We start from the raw sequence: 18,932 nt of genomic DNA on the forward strand, positions 1-18,932 counted from the left end.
TTTCCTGCACTGCACTGTGCAACTCACCACTTGGAAGATAAGGCCCACAAATTAATTAAAGTACTTCGTCCTTTATATCCTCACGAACAGAGTGCGACGTCAACGGCGTTATCTACAAGGATGGTGACCAGGTTTCGGACGGCAACCCCTGCCACTTCTGCAACTGCCTCGAAGGAGAGGTCATCTGCGCCGAGAGGATCTGCAGGCCGCCCGGTCCAGAGTGCAAACCCTTGCCCAAGTCTCCCGAGCAGTGCTGTCCAGATTACGACTGCGGTAAATACTCTCCTACGGTGGTTTTTAACGTACCACCAGCTTTTCACTCAACCGAGCCTTGGTTTTGGAGATTGTGTTGGTTAGTTTGTACCACTTTCGGACCCGTTTAGCTCAAAGACAGCCATTAAACTGAATGAGCATCCAGATAGCAGGGTACCGGCGAATTACGCGTTTGTGTCTAGTCGTCTATGCGTTGAAGACGTGCTAAAGTTAAAAAGCATTCCGACTCTGCTTTGCTGTCATGCAGGATCGAATCTCAAACCTGTCGATTCAGAGAGGGGTGCCCAAATTAATTTAAATTGTGTGATTCCCCGTTCAGAATGTGCACAGTGATTTGCGAGAGACGCGTAGTGGAGTATTCGAGAGCCTGGGGTTGCCTAATGTGCACCTAAAGCACGTCACGCGAGCCTTTTTTGCATTCTGCCCACATCGGAAGCTCGAACGAATGAGAAAAACAAAATATGTGTTGCTTGTAATACGAATGAAAAAAAAAGGAATGAATTAGAAACACTAACGGTAAACCTTCATAACCTTGTTTCTGCTACAGAAGGCGTCACAACCCCAGCAGCAGTGTCCACCGTGGAGGGGCGAAAAAGGCCTCCCGAGGTGACTCCGCCCACAGTCGAAACGACACCGGCAGTGACGGCGCCTTCTAGGCCAAAGCCGGGAGAGGAAGAAGAGGAAGTGCCGAAACGTGAGTGAAAGCCACTTGCGCTTTTTACGCCACATTCGACCTCAAAAAATCGAAGTCCCACAGGCTAAATCTAAAATGTAATTCATACATAAGGTCTGAGCCTAAAACATGGGCTTCATAGATGGCTATAGTGAACAGTAGTAACATATACATTAAACCTTTGGTGAAAGCTGGCCTACATAAAGCCAAGTGCGCTGTGGGGTGAAATGAACCCCTTTGTGAAGGGAGCATGATAGTGTGAGGGGTGCAAAATGTTGCTAGGAAGGTGGCGATTTTCGCGCTTGGAAATGATGATAGCGCAGTACACAGTTCTAAAAAAATAATTGTCACAAGGTTATCAACATGCAAGTTTTTTACACGACACAAGCTCCAAGGTGTAATACTCAATGCATCAGCTCCTAAGCATAATTGGCCTCGGCATCGCAAGAATGGCGTATACGGCCTGCTTGAACGGCTGGACTGGACGCGCATTTGAACGACTGCCTAGTTGATCCTGCCAGTAATCATATGCTTCTCTCAATGATTGGTCATGCGTGTTTGTGCATGCCGAAATAAGGAGAAACCACAAATTGCTCATTAAATCAATTATAGGTCCTTAGATTGTTTCTTCCTACTTGGATAACTGTGCCAATTCTAGAGAAAGCATCAGCTTGTGTAACAGCTGTGTAACCAGCTGAGTAATGAACTGGTTTAGTCAAAGCGCAGCATTCAAGGTCCACTTCGATTTCTGAAAAACAAGTACATTCTCGCAAACCAAGCTCTGAACGTCTACCAATAAATACGTTTACAAAACATACTGCTGCCATCAATGACAAAGAAAACAGAGTGTTAGAGAGAGAGAGAGATAAACGGGGTGGGGAAGCCAAGGAGGTTAACGGGAAACGATCCTGGTTTGCTACTCTGCACTGGGGAAAGGATAAGGTGAAATGAAAGAGGGAAAGAATAGGCGGAGACAAAAAAGCAAATGCTCAAAAGAAAATAGAGGAGGTGGGGAACGCCCGCGAGAACTATAGCCTCTCTAGTAGGTCACTCTAACGCCACAAAATATTTTTAAAAAATCAAGAATGCCTTGACCGACTGGTGGTGTGACTAGATGTTGCATATATTGCATAGCGTATTCGGCTCGATGGAGAATGAAAAAAGAAGACAGGCTTTCGCATCTTAATGAACCAACGTCAACGATGACAACATTTTACGAGTAAAATATTTTTTTTTCGGAACAAACTTTTGTCTGGTTGTTTATAGCGGAACATTTTCTCTCTTCCAGCTTGCAATGTCCAAGGCACAACAGTCGAGCACGGTCAGGTCATTCAGACAGCCAACCCGTGCACTTTCTGCAAGTGCACATTCGGCGAGATGGTGTGCGCCGAGCGTATCTGCGAGGAGCCTCCGCGACCGGGCTGTAAACCGACCGGCGTCAAACCAGAGCAGTGCTGTGCCGAGGCGTTCATCTGCCGTAAGTATAACCTTTCTTTTTTTAAAAACGTTAGCTTTCGGAAGTTGAAAAAGTGAAAAGAGCATGCTGCTGAACAATTTAGTGCACTGACGCTGCGAAAATTCCAGGAAAAACGGATGCATTATGCGCACAAGACGGAACTAACGCTAACAACCCACTTGACAGTGAGAAATGTAGAAAGAGGGTGGTGCTGATAGTACCGAAACTTGTGCCCGCTTGAATTCATAGCTTGGAGGGAAAAACGCATGACCGAAGTGCGACTGCGATATTTATTGAAAGGGGCGCTTGCGATGAGAACGGGAAAGGTATAATGAAATGCCTGTTTAGAACTCCTAGTTTCTAAACTTCTTTCTTTTTGTCGTTCCCAATTATTTACAATAAGAAAGTTATCCTTGTAAAGCGCGTGCCTTTATTTACAAAATGAGAAAATTTTAACCGCGGACTTTTCAGCAAAGCTGTAATTTTGTTTCTAAAAACGACGTATAAAAGACAGGCACGTCGTGTTAGTTCGACAGGAAAGCGAGGAATACAGCGCGGAGATGTTTTCTTGGTAAGCCGCTGACACTTTATTGTACAGGTTGATCACTTTTCAGTTATATATTTATAATAATCGCCTGCGGCACATAGCATAATTCTTGTCCTTGAGCTGGATTATTCAAACAGGCACACATTATTAGCACGAGAAGTCGAAACACATGCACAACTAATTAACAGAATTCCCTAATTAACGTCCTAATTAATTATTTTGTTAGACACATTACAATTTACGAATTGCAGCCAGTGTGTTTGGAAGACCTATGCACTTGAAATGAATTTCCAGGATGACACCAGGTTCGAGATATTGTTTCCCAAAGTGTGGAACAACATACGTGAGCGTTCCACTTACGTTTATGCTTCAATGTATAAAAGAGCGTGTTGTAAGGAAAAAAAAAAAACGTTAGTGTAACAACAGGACATTTTTACGGCAAGTTTCATGGCGCATATCTCCAAGCTGGCGTCATTCTGAAAATTCATTGCAAGTGTATACGCCTTGCAAACTCACAGGCTACAGTTGGTAAATCGCAATGTGCGCCGTGAAATAACTAATTCAAAACATAATTAGTTGATCTTGTCAATTATTTGAATATGTGTTTCCATTTCTTGTGCAAGTAATGTGCGCTTCTCCTAATAATACAGCTCAAGGACTACAATTATGTTATCTGTGACAGGCTGTATTTAAATATTCCAAGAATTTTAAGAATGATCATTCTGTATTACAGAGAAATTGGTTCATAGAATTGACTGCAGTGTAGTTTCAGTACCTTTTGATTCTCACAATTCATTCTTTTGTGGCCCCTGACAGCGTCTGAAGAGGAGGAAGGGCGAGAAGAAATGGTGACGCAGAAACCGTCGGTGTTCAAGTTCACCACAATCAGCCCGACGACCGACGATCTCAAGAAAATATTCGGTCCCAACGTCACCACGACTCCCGTGCCACCCACAACGGTGCCGCCATTTATAATCGAAGTCATGACTGAGCCTCCTGCATCGCAGCCGCCCGTCCACGATCTCTCAACGGGCGAGCCGGAAGCGACGACAACGGCTAAGGAACCGGAAGAGACGGGAGCGACAGAAGCAGCAGCAACAACCGGCGAAGAGAGGACGACATCGGCCACAACAGCTGCGCCTGAATCCACTAGTCAACCGTCCGAAGCCACTAGTCCCACTACAGAGGCTCCAGAAGCCACGAACGCTACCACAACCACTGCCACGTTGACTACAAAGCCGCTCGTCCACTACGCGACCACTACGGAGGCATCGACGGCGGAAACGTCCGCTGAACCGGAAGTGCCTCGTGAGGAAGAGGTGACGCCTGCCGCCACGACGGTGGAACCAGTCGAAGGCAAGAAGGGCACACCTCCAGCGACGACTGAGTCGCCATCAATCTTCACAACCGTCATGGAGTTCTTCACCGGAAGCACGTCGACGACGGAGGCACCGGAAGTGAACGCAACGACGCCTTCTGAGCCACCCAGTGTCACGACGGCGAAACCAGAGGTTGAGACGGAGAAGCCGGCGGAGACGGCTGCGACCGCGGGTGCTGCAGCGACAGAGCCAACAAAGCCAGCACCGGAGAGCACCGCTACTCCGGAAGTGACGACTCCGGAAGTGACGACTCCGGAAGGGACAACGCCGGGAGCGACGACTACAGGAGAACCAGAACTACCTCGGGAAGAAGTTACTACTCCCACGCCGGTCACGGAAGGTAACTACACTGTTTGCAATGAAACGCCAAATTTCAGAGAGCGGAAAATAAATATAGGTCTCGAAATGTGAAAATCTGAAGGGTCCGTCTGCGGCAAATTGAAATGTCTCGTTCCTCACTTTTGACGTACGCTCCTGATGATGCTGTATATTTGGCCGGCATGAACATATCTTTAGCAACGATTTTCTTTTCTCTGACTACGATTACTAAAATCAACAAGCAGGTGATTCTGCTAAGTTAGTCAACGTCTAGAAGTAAACATCGCTGCCAACCCGAATGCATAAATGGAGTTGCTATTGCTTATAACTTTTTTTACTTAAATAAAATAGCGCTAAAGGCACGTGAAAAACGCTGACGATGATAATACGCCCATTGCGAAAGAAGCCAGAACTTGTGTGTGATCTCAGACCGCACTCTTGTACAAAAACTTTAATATTTTTCCTAACATTAAACCGTCATTTTAGCGCCTGGACTCCAGAGCGAGAAAGGGTATAAGCATTAACGTGGTTTATTCGACCGCACTCCAAATATCTTTATTTCCAGCTAAATCGCAGCGACTACTTCTTAAGCATGTGAAATGTGATTATCGTATCCGGAACGAAATATTAGACTAACATCTTGTTTTTCATTTTGCAGATTCGGAGTCGACAACAACGGAAGGAGCAATCATAATTGAGGAAGGATGTGAGTACCTTTCTGAAGTCACTATATTGACTCCTAGTGCGACAGTAACATGCCTTCAATGTCGCTGCCCTTACAGCTAGCTTCATCGTACTGTTTATAAAGCTGGCACATCGTATTAGTAGTCTGTCATCAACATCGACTGCATTTAGAGCCAGACGGTTCACGGATGCAAAAGTTGCCCAAACTATTAGTCTTCAAAATTTCGATCCGAACGATAGTTGAGTTGGCTTTCCCTCATTTTGACCATATGTGCGGTGAAGCTAGATTTCCGTGTGCGACAATCCGGGAAGGAAATAAGTGCGTATCGGAGTGGGCAGAACTTCACAGCGTGCACGCTCGTAAAATTACTAGGACTGTGATAAATGTTATTCGCATCGGTCAGCACACGTCTACCTCCGAGGTCATCAAAACTGGTGCGAGTGGGCTCCCGAGTGGTCCCGGTACTTGCACGACGGCGCTGGGGTCGTACATCCTCGTTGATAAGAAAGTGCGATGCTTGAACGATAATTGGAAGTTTTCCCTCAAACAGCAATATAAGCGATCACGAATTGGTAGTAAATTCACAAACATGGACACCCGATGCGGACAACAAGTGCAAGAGAGAAAGTTCCAAGAAAGGAAAGACAGGAACTTAAACGGGAACCATTGCGGATCTTCTGTCTTCTGTCATACCATTTCTACGGCCATGATCAGCTAGCCCTGACGAAGATAAGCTCCCCTTGACGAAACGTTGTCGCCAGAGACATCTTTTAGTTGCCCACCAGTCGATCATTTCAAATCTCAAATCTCCATGTTCCTGTGAACCTTTGCCTTGTTGCTATTTCCACAAGTACGTTGCCCTGGTTTTCTGTGCTTCGCTTTCTAATAATCCGACAAATCATTCTCTAGTTCAAGCGCTATCACTGTTACCGCTGCTCAAGTGTTATCAATGTTCGCTATTTATAGCTTAAAGGAGCCCCGGGTTCACTGTCACATTGCTAATCTTCCAATTAGACATTTTGCCGCATGATGAAATGACGTAGTGTGGGGCGTTGCGCCTTCGTCTGTTCTTTTGGGTGTTGCCCTGCGTCCCCTGCGCCATAACACGATGTCGCCTTGCCGAATTTCCCAGCTTTAAATTCTGCGTCAGATCACTCTGCATCACATAAAGGAGCATCGCGTTGATCTCGGCAACTTCCTTCTCGTTTCGCAGCTTGCATCTTCGACGCCAAGGTGTACCAATCGGCGGAGCAGATTCCACGGCCGGACCCGTGCGACTTCTGCTTCTGTTTCCGCGGCGACATCATCTGCTTGCAGCAGACTTGCCCACCGCCAATCCCGCAGTGTTTCGAGACGCCCATAAGTGGCTTCTGCTGTCCGCGATACGAATGCCGTGAGTATAGAGCTGCACCGTAGCGTCAATCATAACAGCTGACACGCTCCGGAGTACGAGTCTATGGTGCTCGATGCATCAAATCTTTTTTTTTTCAAGCATGAGACAAGTTGAAGCTTGAAACACGACTGTTCATAACGAAATATGTGATCTCTCGCTTTTGCTTTTCACAGCTGTCCACATGACGGTCAAGAACGTGAGCGTTGCAGCGACCACGACGACAACAACGACAACAACGCCAGCTCCGAGGTTTGGAGAGCAGAAGCTCGAGGCATCAATGGAAGTCAAAGGTAAAATATTCTCTCGAATTAAATATGCCCGCCAGCATGACTCATCTGCGTAGCCACGTTTGCTTCTCTCGGAATATTCTACTGTAATTTTTTCACTGCCAATCGACATCGAGGCCATGACAAAACAGAACAGATGACGCGGTTCACACTGGAAGCAGCCAGAAACTTTTCGTGTAGATTGCGACATTGAGTAATAGTGCTAAGCGCGCACTGAAATCTCGGAATTGCCTTTTTTTTCGGAACAGGGCGCTTCCAGTTTTTTTTAAGTGTTTTTAATAAATTTGCGCCAGCTTATCTCTCGGAATCGTCGTCATCGTCGTTCTCCCTTTTCCCCTCCGCTTTTCTTCTCCCTTACCCCGACGTTGAGCAGCCAAATAGGCTCACACTTGTACAGGCCAACCTTCCAGCCCGCCTCCCCCCAACTCTTTTTCTTTTAATAATCTTTATCTCTGCAGTTCTCGTTAGCACATAAACACAGAATTGAGTTGGAACTCGCGCTCTTGTCACATGTTACATTGTTCAGTGCCCATATGTCTTTTTGCTCTCGCTACCTTTCCACGTTTTTTTTTTCATCTGCGCTGTAAACCGGTATTTGTTCAGCGGTGGCCCTTTCCTGAGCCTGTGCATATATGCTTCTGCCACCGCGCGGCTTACGCAGGCTGCGACGTGAACGGCAGCTTCTACCAGGTGGGCCAGGTGGTGAAGAAGGCTAGCGGGCCGTGCTTGGAATGCATCTGCGACGCTAGCGGCATGATAAAGTGCAACCCCAAGGAGTGCCAGCCGCAGGCGCCGCTCTTGCTCAGGATGAACCGGTCCTACTTCAGGACGCGGTAGGCGGCGCCACGACAGCCCTAGCTTCCCCCTCCCGCCGCCAGGGAGAGAGACGCCTTCCTAGTTCCATCCTTTTCGTCTATTATTATTAATATTATTATTATTATCGTCATGGCCCTCAGCTCTCTTCCCACGCCGGTAGGCCGGTGACCAGAAATAATGCGGTGCTTCCAGAGTTCTTTGGCGACGGCGAACGCTGTATGGTGGCGAAGCTCCCGTGTTCTATCGCGGATGAACCAGCAGTGTCAAAACGAGTTACGCAGTGCGCTTGTAACGGCAGCCTATAGCACGATTGAGCTCATTGCAATATGAAACGTTGATGGTATGTTATCACTGATGTCACAAGCCTCTTGCGTGACCAATTAACAAGCGCGCACTGTTCATATAAGAACACGATGACTCATTGAGATAGCGCTATTCGGGAAAAAACCCTGCGACATCTCAAACGAAGAGGTGACAAATCAATGGCAGCCGTTCTTAAGCTAGCGCAGTACACGACGCCTCCGTAAACCGCAGGTGAAGTGCTCAGGCCCGTGTCCGAGCCTCAACGCGCGAAGGAGTCGATGTACGACTCGTGTTAGGAACGAAACAGCGTATTGGCGCGCACCGATGAACGGATGACCGCGCAGCCGGAGATGCAGACGTACCTGGCTACAACGCGAATTTCGTCAGCACTAGCATCACGGGCTACAAAGCCAGAGGCATACGCGGGGTCGGCTTTCAGCGCGGAAGGCCTATTTTTCAGGGCAAACGAACCTAGAAGCTATTGCGGGCCAACTTCTCTCGGTGACCCTAAAACTCGGTGGTACCGCGCACGTTAAAGAACTCTGGAGACACACGCGCGATTCTCTGGTCGCTCAGGGCTATCGACACAGTAGTACGAGGCCAAAAGGAAGTATGACTGGCTCGGCCATGAGCCTCTCGACGACTGCGAGTGAAAGTGAACCCGGCAGCCGGGCAGCCGCCGCCGTCGTTTCATCACGCGCGCATCTGGGGCGTCATTGCGGAAGGAAGAAACAAAGCGAGGAGGAAGGATTGTGTGGGTAGCAGACTCCCCCCCTCCTTTCGTCCTTCCATCCCCCCACCCCACCCCCCACACACACACTCACTCCGCGAGAGTGCTCCAAAGCAGCCGTGTCGTGTACGCACTGACTCACTTGTGAAACCGACGGTGCGCGTTCTTGCTGTTTGCGCCGGTGGCTCACTGTCTTCGCGACCCCCCGTGCCGACAACCCAGCCGGCGCCTTAGCAGCCGGCTGGCCCGCCGAGACTGTGTAAAAGCGTCGGTGTCGTTCGTGTGTGTGAGCGCGCGCGCATGTGACGTCGGGAGGAAGAGATGACGACGGCGACGAGGAGGAGGCGACGAGATGACGGCAACGACCGGAGAGAGATGCGTGGACATTCTTCTTTTTTTTTTTTTGGAACGCGCAAGGTTGTGTTGTTAGTGTGCGTGCGTACCTGCGTGTGTGTATGTATACCAGTGTATGTGCCTGCGCGCGGTTTCTCCCGCGCTTCTCTCTTTTTTTTTTTTAAATTTCTCGCTTCTTGCCTGTCTCGTCATTTCTGCTCTACATTCCTTGCTTAACAGCTCTGTCGCACGTTCTCGACGCGGCATATAAAAAATGCTTGCCTTAAGATTGCACGAGGCGAGAAAGAGCTCGACACGGGTTTTGAGCGCGATGGTCTCGCGTTCTTATTCGCTGGGTAGTTTGGTCGTTTTTGTTTCGTTTTTTTTCTGTCCTTTCTTGATGCTCACGTCTTCATGGTGTCTACGATGCGTGTCGGTCACAGTGGCAGCGTCTAACTTGTGTTACGAGGTGAAAGCGTTTTACCGGGACTGAACTGTGTGCGCAAGCGTGTCCGTCGCGTCCGGCCCTCTAGATGTGGCAGCTAAAGAGGTCTGCGGTTTCCTCTCTACACTAGCGTAGCAGAAAGACGCTGGACGGCTATTATAACCTCACACTCGCTCGTTTTTATACATTGTGTGCGTCGAAGCTCAAGGGTTATATAGCGTTGTGTGGTCGATGTGTACAAGAAATCGCGCTTCGTACGTCACTTATGAAGAGAGCTGTCTTGTTTTCTTTCCCTTTTTTTGTGCACTCGTAACGCACACACGAAGTGCGTACCAGGAAAGAAAGTGTTTTTCATACATTTTATGACATCGTCTGTCATTCCATGAGTTTACTATGCAAACCTAGACATGACAGCCCGCGAAACGGCGCACAGTGATATTATGCCAGTAGGCGCCCGCATTTATGATAGGCATTTCATTCTAGAGAAAACACGTTGCCACGTTTGCGCCTTCCGACCAAGCAGGATGTGATCCCCTCTGGCGCCAACTAAGTACGGAAAGGTGGCGGAATTATCTATAATCCAAACTTACACTCCGGCAATAGGTGGTTTAGGTAACGTTTGACACATGAAGATGGCTCAGTGGAATACCGTTGTATGTAGAGGGGACCATGTAAGAAGGCGGAGAAAGTGATAATTCATAACTGCCAAGAGTAAAGAAAAAAACAGAAAGAAAGTAAATGAGAAAAACGGTATAACTGAACCCACACATTCCCGATGGCATTTGTAAACAGAAACCTCACCGCTAAAGTGGGGAGTTCTGAGGACCAACGATCATTCCATTTATTTTTCTTCTATGGCTCACCAAGCGGAAGTGTTTGTGCGGCGCTAAGTTTCAAACATCCGTTCTGTGTGAACTCGCGTCGAGATTGTACTTATTTTTGTCAATGTCTTTCTTGCCCAAGCTTTTACTTCCCCTATAGGACTATACGATGCTCCGTCTGAGTCTGGTCTATATTTTTACACGTTTCCTCTTCGCTACTGCTATGCAACATTCCCGCAGTTAATGCCAACGAAGGCATCTGCTTAAGTTCTGTGATACCAGGCGAAAAGATTATATTTTCAATATACACTCTTCACCGGTTCCTGAAATGACGAGAGAAGACTACAAATGCGATCCGCTACAGTAGAGAACTGAAGTAAACAGCCTATGCCTTTGCGATTTTTGATGACGAGCTGATTGTCATGTGACTATTACGTTCCTCTGTCGTAGAGACATCGTTCGGCACTCTCTTTGACAGCACCCCTCAACAAAGCAAGCAAACACCCCAACGTTTATGTCAAAGTAAAATAACGACGTTCTTGCCAGAGATCCCGTGCCACATATCAAGGCGTGTAGCGAGTTTTAGTTCGCGCTCTTACGACGCGCTCTTACATAGCCAAGGAGGGAGCGCGAGCAGCCAGCCAGAGCTCTCCCGACGCCATGACACAACCGTGATATTTTTCATCCACTTCTCGAGGCGCTTGCACGTGGAGCCACTTCCGCCTTTCTAGACGGTGCCAAAATAAATACCCGCCATGACAGCATTATTTTTGCTAGCCTACGTCTTTGTTTACACCGGACAAAGTGTGGCGTTGACGCGAGTAGGAAGATGATGCAACGGGGACGGTCTGGGAAAGAGGAAGCGAGAGGCAGTTTCTCTTTTTTTTTTTTTCGGCAAGCAACTGTTCTCGCCTTATTTTCGTACCCACCAAGCTCGCTGCGACCCACCGCCTCTGGTAGCCAAGAAAACCCACCTGCGGTCGCACGTAATTCTACCAACATGCACCTTCAGTGCCTCATCTAAGCGCACATTCAGCTATTATCGCACTGTCTCACAGTCATAGAGGTGTCGGAACCTCGTCTACACGAACATTTAACACGAATTTGCTATACTGCGTCAATTTGCCAACGTCATATCACTAAGCACTGGCACCAAACCAAACAGTTCTGATCTTAACCCTTTCAGCTTTGTAGACTTGGGCATGCAGCACGAAAGACTGCACGGTTATGAGCAGCACAAACGTCAGACGAACCAAGCATCGCTTCGGGGGAAACCAAGTGCCTCTCTCAAAGTGTCTCTCCAGCTTCGTGTTGCCACTTTATGTGGTGACTCAGGGAACGCGTTAACTGATCTTCGCTCTCTACGTGAGAATAGTAACGTTAGTAACATATCGTAAGGGGGCACTAAGAAATTGCCGAAAGCCTATGGCACTTGCCTTTTTGATCACTGCTGAATGCGACCCACACTATCGGCTCCATGGTTGCATCTAGTTGCAAGCAACTAACTCTCTCGGTATACGGATTGAACGACAAGCCGTGCAAGTCTTTACGCGCCTCATCGCATGTTAAGCTGTCAATTCCTTCTTTGCAGCTTTTTCTTTTTGCAACATTTTCTAGGCTCTCTTTGTTTCCTCCATTACAGCGACACTCGCCCGGCTAACTTCCGTGTCTTTGCTGTATCCTGTTTCATTTCAGCCTCGGTGTAGCCATTAGATTCAGAAACGCCGCTCGTTATGCCATTAATCGGAGTACTATGTCATTGCATTGTGTAGCCATAGCAGCGATCATTATGCCTCGAATTCTGTCTCTTCCTCTTACCTATGGATGCGTGACAGTAAGCAGGCCCTCGAAGCAGCGTGCTCTTTCCTCACACTTGCTACAGCCTTCGCGTGCCCTGATGCGGTGATGTTTGATAAGCCGCCAGAGTGTATTATTCATTCTTAAGAAAGAAGACGGTTCTTGAGTATGCTGTGCATATTCAGGCGCGAAACGAGTGCCTCCTTCGCACGCATCGCTTTTTTTTTTCTTTTTTGCCGGCCGTTACGTGAAGCCAGCTTTCATATTCCGTGCAGGCACGCGCTTGATGTGTTTGTTGCTATTTTTTTTTTCGGCGGCGTGTAAGGTGGAAGCACCTGGACGCACAAAAAAACACTGTATCATAATGTGTGCAAGCATAACTCCTGTCACTTATTTCAAAGTGCATTCATTTATTCCTGTTCTGTCGTGGTGGGCTTTTTTTTTTTCCTCTGTTGTCGCACCGTTCTCGATCGCGGGACCGATGTCTCGAGAACGGCTCCTGGTGTGTTTTTTTATTTTTTTACTTATGCGAAGGAGGCAGACAATTATTTTTGGTGGAGTTGTGTGTATCTGTGGTTTTAAAATAGCTGTCTGTGTTGCCCCATTTGCCTCCTTCTACTTTCTTCGCTCTACTACGTGATGTCCTCATTTTTTTAAGTCCTGTTTTGTTGCGATTCATTTTTCTTTTACAAGTGAGTGTATGTACATACCTTCAAGGGCTCTGCTCCTGCTAAGGGCCACGAATCGGGGTTTCGTAGAACCCGAGGCGTGTCGTCTATGCTGAAGCTCAACGCACCCCGCAGTGCCGGCACCGTCCAAGACGAACTGTGCTCATTCCCAAGTCTTTTCGTCATGTTCACTGCATTTAAGTTCCGGAATCTAGCGTGCTAGCACGTGCAAGCTCGATGGCGGCGTGTTATCGCTCGACGTTTGGATTTGAGCAGCCCACCACTTTAGATATACTGAAGCAGTGGAGAGCGTGTAAGGATTTTTATCGGGTATAATAACAAACGTGAACTGTGTCCGATTTGGTTGGTTTTTACCTTTAGTAAAATAAGATGTCTCCAGTCGCCTACTTAAGCACAACTTGATTTCTTTGTTTACTAGTTCCTCTGAAATTCGGCGAGTTTCTTTCGAAAATTATGGCAGGAAGTTGTGCTATCTTCAGCTAACTTTCTCATCTGTACTTAAGCCTAATAGGCCTCCCTCTGTTCAGGTGTATTGGCCTGCAGATTAGAGCGCGTAATATTTGTCGAAAACATTCCTTGTCTACAGTATAAAAGCGTAAAGAGGCGCCTTATTTTTCGCGGCACTGTCTCATCCTGCCTTGGACTGCGAGGTTGTGCTCAGCAGTTTAGGGGTTCAGGCTGTTGAAGGTATGATCGGTATTATTGCTGCCATGTTCAGGTGTTGTTTTTTTTTGCTATACATGAATTGTGATTGTGTGTTTGTGTTTACTTCCATTAAAGAAAAATTCTTACCAAGAAATGGTTCTCCTTGTGCCTTCCATACTCCAATTACATACCGTGGCTCCCGCGATTGTGGTGGCTCATTGACGGTTTCAATATGCATCGACAAAAAGAGAAAAAAATTACCGACGATTACGTTACTTCCTAATGCGAAATTTGATCGCAGCAAATAAGCTGTTTCACCTTTTCGATAGATTGAGGCAAAGAAATCGAGCAACACATGTATGCGCTATCACAGAATTTTTTTTTATTTTTCACACGTATTCCTTTAACAAAGACTCCACTAACAGTTCTTGACAGTCATGAAGGAAGCTTTGTGGTCGGAGAAATAGGCTGATATATGTTCGACTTGGTACACCAATGCTTGATTCTCAAATACGAGATCTATACAAGTGCCTCGCGAGGTTGTCACAGCCGTGGGACGCGTTACGAGCGAGAGGAACGGGATGTTCTCCCGCATTCTCCCACAACCCGAGACTCGCAGGAAGAGGGGGGAGGGGGGCGGCGTGTACACCCAGCGGCAAACGATGGGGGCAGAAGCGCGCGCAGCAAGCGGACAACACGATAAAGGGAGGAGGGAAGAGATAGCGGCGACTGACTGATGCCGCTGACGCCGATAGTGACTCAACCCCTATCCGCCACAGAAGAACAGAGTCAAAACTGAACAGGAGTCCCTACTGCGGATCCTCAATCAATCAATCAATCAATCAATCAATCAATCAATCAATCAATCAATCAATCAATCAATCAATCAATCAATCAATCAATCAATCAATCAATCAATCAATCAACAGTCGAGATCAGCAATGTCAAGAAATGACAAAATTGAAAGATGTGCGTTGCCGCCACGTTCGGATTCCAGTACTCACTCTGATTTCACAGCTTCCAACAGCGACTGACCGAGGTCCGTAATGTTCCGATTTCAAAGAAAGTGAGTCTGGACATTTCCTTAAAGAACATAAGACAACGAACGGCCATTCAGAGTAGCAAATTCTGTTCCTGCCACGTCTCTTCAGTTTCCCCTCTCTTTTTCAGGGAAAGCCAAACCTGCGAAGACACTTGTTAAACTTAGGGTGGGCGTTAAAAAAAAAATAAAAAATGAAAAGAACGCGGCGCGAAACTTGATGTTCACATACTGTTTCACCCGCTACTAAGCCAACTTTCGCCAACAATTTAATATCTGCCGAGTTCAAGACATTAACGAGAGAGACCTTCCGTCCATTAGATGTCTCAAGGAATAAAAAAAATTAGGACAGGCTTTCTTAGCAATAATGAAAATTATTCGTCGAAGCTGAAGGATATGCATTCCTCGCTCGCTAATTAGTTTCCCGTAGAACAATAAACATCGCCAATACTACAGAACAGCGCGGCAAATGTTATTCTTGTTCTTGGCTTAGTTGATATTGACAAAGTGGTTGTATTGGCGTTTACTACAGCACATATATTTCGTTTTTGTTCATGTCTTTTTTTCATATTTCCAGCAGTACACATGTCCTTTCATAACAGCTGAATATTATCATTATTACTATTATGTTGTCCTTTCGTGCTGTAAGCGCTCGCTCAACAGAACTGTTCGCTGAAGTGAGGCACGAAAACGCTAATCGACCTCATTGAAGCAATATTACACTAAGGAGACTCGCGCGGGCTCCTTGATTAGCAAGTTTTGTCGTGAACGTGTGAGCGAGGAAACATTTTTATTAAAAGCTAAGTGATTACAAAGAAAAATAACGAGGAGCAGGAAAATAAATTTACACATTGCCCTCAGGGTCTAGGCAATAGATTCAGTTCACAAAGCTAGTTGCGCCTTATAAAACTAAGGATACTCGTGTGGACGCACTTGCTGTTCGATGCGCACCATCTTTACAGGCCCCATCGTCGTGAAAGAAAAGTTCATACCAGGCTGGGAATCTCACGCGAGACTACTTCCAAGCTCGGACTACTTCCAAGGCCGGCAGCTGGCAGCAAGAGGGCGAATTTACCGCCAACTTAATGTTCTGGAACTGGAGCAATGATTCGGCAGATTTGTTCTGCGGATGTTCGTGGGGATCAGATCTGACAATTAATGCACCCTTACGCTGCCGACCCTCTCTCTCGTTTTCATTCGCCTTCTGTCTTAACTCTACGCAGAGTAGCAGGGCAGAGGCCAGTTGCCGGCCTTGATAGTCAGGCTAAACCCGCCTGTTGCCGCAATTCACCATCACCACCACCACCACCACCAAGCTCCTCTGGACCTCTCCCTGCTTCTATTACATTAAAATTTATCTCTCTCCTCCCTCTCTTTCTCTCTACGCTGCGCACCTGTAGCGTCGTGATTAGCTCAGCAAGCAGAGCGGCTGTCTCGTGTCGAGCGGCGATCCAATTTGTTGATTCCGGAAGCGGAGAGAGTTTCTCAACTAAAAAGTTTTCTTTCAAAAATATGCGTGAGAAAGAGAGAGGAGATGAAGAAGAGTGGAACACACAGAGAGAGAGAGAGCAAGGAGGGGAAAGGCAGCGAAGTCAACCAGACGAGCATCTGGTTTGCTATCCCAAACTAGGTGTAAAGGAAAAGAAGAATACAAAGAGGCAAAGAGGGAGAGAGAGAGAGAACTGAGTGCTCGTTGGAGAATACACAGGAGCATTATAAATGGTCTTTTAAACCGATGCACTTTAACTACTGCCCTAGTGCACGAATCGCTTTTTGTACGAGTGATGGATGCGATCATGGTCCGAGTATCTTTGACTCAGAGAACGGTCTTGAGTCCAGTCGGTTTAAAGAGAGGATGTTAGCCAGTGCATTAACCGGTTGGCTACCCTGTGCTGTTGTAAGTCAGAAAAGGAAACTAATGATGATAGCAGGAGAAACGAGCTAGAAGGAAACAAAAGATAGACAAGAAGCCTGCAGATAAACATGATGTGGGGAACGAAAATTCTCAAAGTCGGTCTACGACGAGGCGATTACGCATCTCTTTTGTGAGTGTCTTCGCTACAGCGGGCCCAGAAAAATGCTCTGAACCACACCGGATAGCCTAGACAATCGCCTTTTGCGTAAAGAGGCAATCCTCGGGCACTGCTCTAGACTGTTTTCAACGCAGAACGCGTTGAACGCGTTGTTGCGCTTCTTGAGGACTGCGATTGCGTAGCGAGAAAAATGTTCTTTTAGCGCTGTGCGACGCATTCAGACAGGCAACTTTTCGCTGCGTGACTGGTTTCAGAAATCCACATTGAACCTGCCAGTTTTCAAACCTCATCTAGGTAATTATTATGCAAGTCGCGTATGCTCAGACGTCATGCGACATCCAAACCAACAAACCAAGTAACAGCAGCTTACGAAACAGTGTTGCGATCGGCCAGCAGGGGTAATAACCTTCTAACCTCTCCCAGCCCGCTACGAGGAATCGCTTCGTGAAGCCAACAATGCACTCCTTCGGTCAGCGCCAGTAAAGCTAGACACGTACGGCGGACCGAGTATCGTTAGTTGGTTGGCTGTCGCCTTCACGAACCAATTGGAGCAAGAAAACTCCTGGTACAGAGTGTACTACGGCGCTCCCTCACGGACTTCGGTAATCGTCGTGGTCGTTTGACATACGCGAAAAGAGCTCTGGAATCAAGACGCCCCAGCTTGAGTCAAGTGTGGCAGTCCCTGCCTACAAGTCACTGCGCAGTTAGCTGCCGCGTATGTCAAACGACCACGACGATTACCGAAGTCCTTGAGGGAGCGCCGTAGTACACCCTGTTCCAGGAGTTTTCTTGCCCCAAGTGGTCCGTGAATGTGACAGCCAACCAACTAACAATACTCTGTCCGCCAAACGTGTCTAGCTTTACTGGCGCTGTCCGAAGGAGTGCATTGTTGGCTTCACGAAGCGATTCGTCGTAGCGGGCTGGGAGAGGTTAGACGATTACTAACCCTGCTGGCCGATCGCAACACTGTTTCGTAGGCTGCTGTTATTTGGTTTGTTGGCTTGGATGTCGCGTGACGTCTGAGCATACTCGACTTGCATAATAATTACCTAGATGAGGTTTGAAAATTGGCAGGTTGAATGCGGATTTCTGAAACCAGTCACGCAATAAAAAGTTGCCTGCCTTAATGCATTGCACAGCGCTAAAAGAACATTTTTCTCGCTATGCAATCACAGTCCTCAAGAAGCGCAAATACGTAAATTCAACGCGTTATGCGTTGAAAACAGTCTAGAGCAGTGCCCAAGGACTCCGTTCGGTGTGTTCAGTAAAACAAAAGTGCGGGAGTGAGTGTGTGAACCCTCGCTCTCAAAGTCGGGTCCTTCGACGACTTTAAACGCTCCAATTGGATGAAGGTTAGACGGTAGGGAAGACAAAAAGGGTTTTAGGCAGCCGTTTTCGGCTCTTCGTGTGTGCTTCGTTTTTGAGTTATGCTAGACTGATGAAATGTAACGTTCTCAACCCTTCATGTAGATGTAAATGAATCCAGTACTCCTCGTTCTCAATGAGAACAAGTTCCTCCCTTCAACAACGTCCTTAGGGTAGACGAGTCGGACGACGGCATGAGCCAGCTACATATTTTGATGTGCCCGACCCCAACTCTTACAACAGCATCACCGCGCCAAAGCGTTGGGCTCAGGACTGGGAGGTCCTCTGTTCGAATCACGTGTTTTGTAAACCTTTTAAACAGCGTTTCTGTGGGTCTCACATTCTTGTCCCATGTCACGGCGGTACCTTAAATTTCGAAATCATGTACCAACTCGCCGAATCGCAAACTTTCCTAAAGTAAACACACGAGAAATTGTCATCGCCTTTACCATCATGATCAACATTGCGGTCAGTCCAGTAGCTTACTGCATAACGAAGGCCTCCCATCATGTGTCTCGCCATCTGTGAGATGCTTTTACTCTCCCAGAGATCTGCACCCTGTCCAGCGCGAAACGTGTCGGAGCCGATCTAAAGCCACGCATTGCTGCATCTCGTATCGATGGGACTGGTTCTCCTCTGCCCTTAACTGGGCTTCCACTCCATTCGCATCGACTTCATTGCTCAAATAGATCATCGCTTATTTATTCTACACCACTCGTAACCTGCCTAACTGCACCGTTCTCGCGCAGTATAATCCAAAGTGTAATCGACTCGTGCTGGCTCTCTAGCCCGCACAGCTGTCTTAATGCACTGATAAGTTATGAGCCAGAATCCGGCTATCCATGTAGCACCTTGCTCGAACGTTTGGCAGCGTAGAAAACATTTCAAAAAAGCCTATTTATGAG

General features: G+C 47.3%; 1 protein-coding gene across 1 annotated transcript in view; it reads left to right on the top strand.

The window, feature by feature from the left end:
- The window catches only part of tnc (tenectin), a 154,478-nt gene extending 140,734 nt beyond the window's left edge, over nucleotides 1–13,744 (top strand). The window contains exons 15-22 of the mRNA XM_070533324.1: nucleotides 91–273; nucleotides 821–967; nucleotides 2,235–2,423; nucleotides 3,766–4,668; nucleotides 5,305–5,352; nucleotides 6,545–6,724; nucleotides 6,898–7,014; nucleotides 7,673–13,744. Coding sequence (XP_070389425.1) covers nucleotides 91–273; nucleotides 821–967; nucleotides 2,235–2,423; nucleotides 3,766–4,668; nucleotides 5,305–5,352; nucleotides 6,545–6,724; nucleotides 6,898–7,014; nucleotides 7,673–7,848 — 1,943 coding nt within the window. The 3' untranslated portion in view covers nucleotides 7,849–13,744. The remainder of the gene's footprint in view (nucleotides 1–90; nucleotides 274–820; nucleotides 968–2,234; nucleotides 2,424–3,765; nucleotides 4,669–5,304; nucleotides 5,353–6,544; nucleotides 6,725–6,897; nucleotides 7,015–7,672) is intronic.
- Nucleotides 13,745–18,932: the final 5,188 nt, after the last annotated feature.

This window comes from Dermacentor albipictus, chromosome 2 (assembly GCF_038994185.2).
Source record: "Dermacentor albipictus isolate Rhodes 1998 colony chromosome 2, USDA_Dalb.pri_finalv2, whole genome shotgun sequence".
Classification (NCBI taxonomy): Eukaryota; Metazoa; Arthropoda; class Arachnida; order Ixodida; family Ixodidae; genus Dermacentor; species Dermacentor albipictus.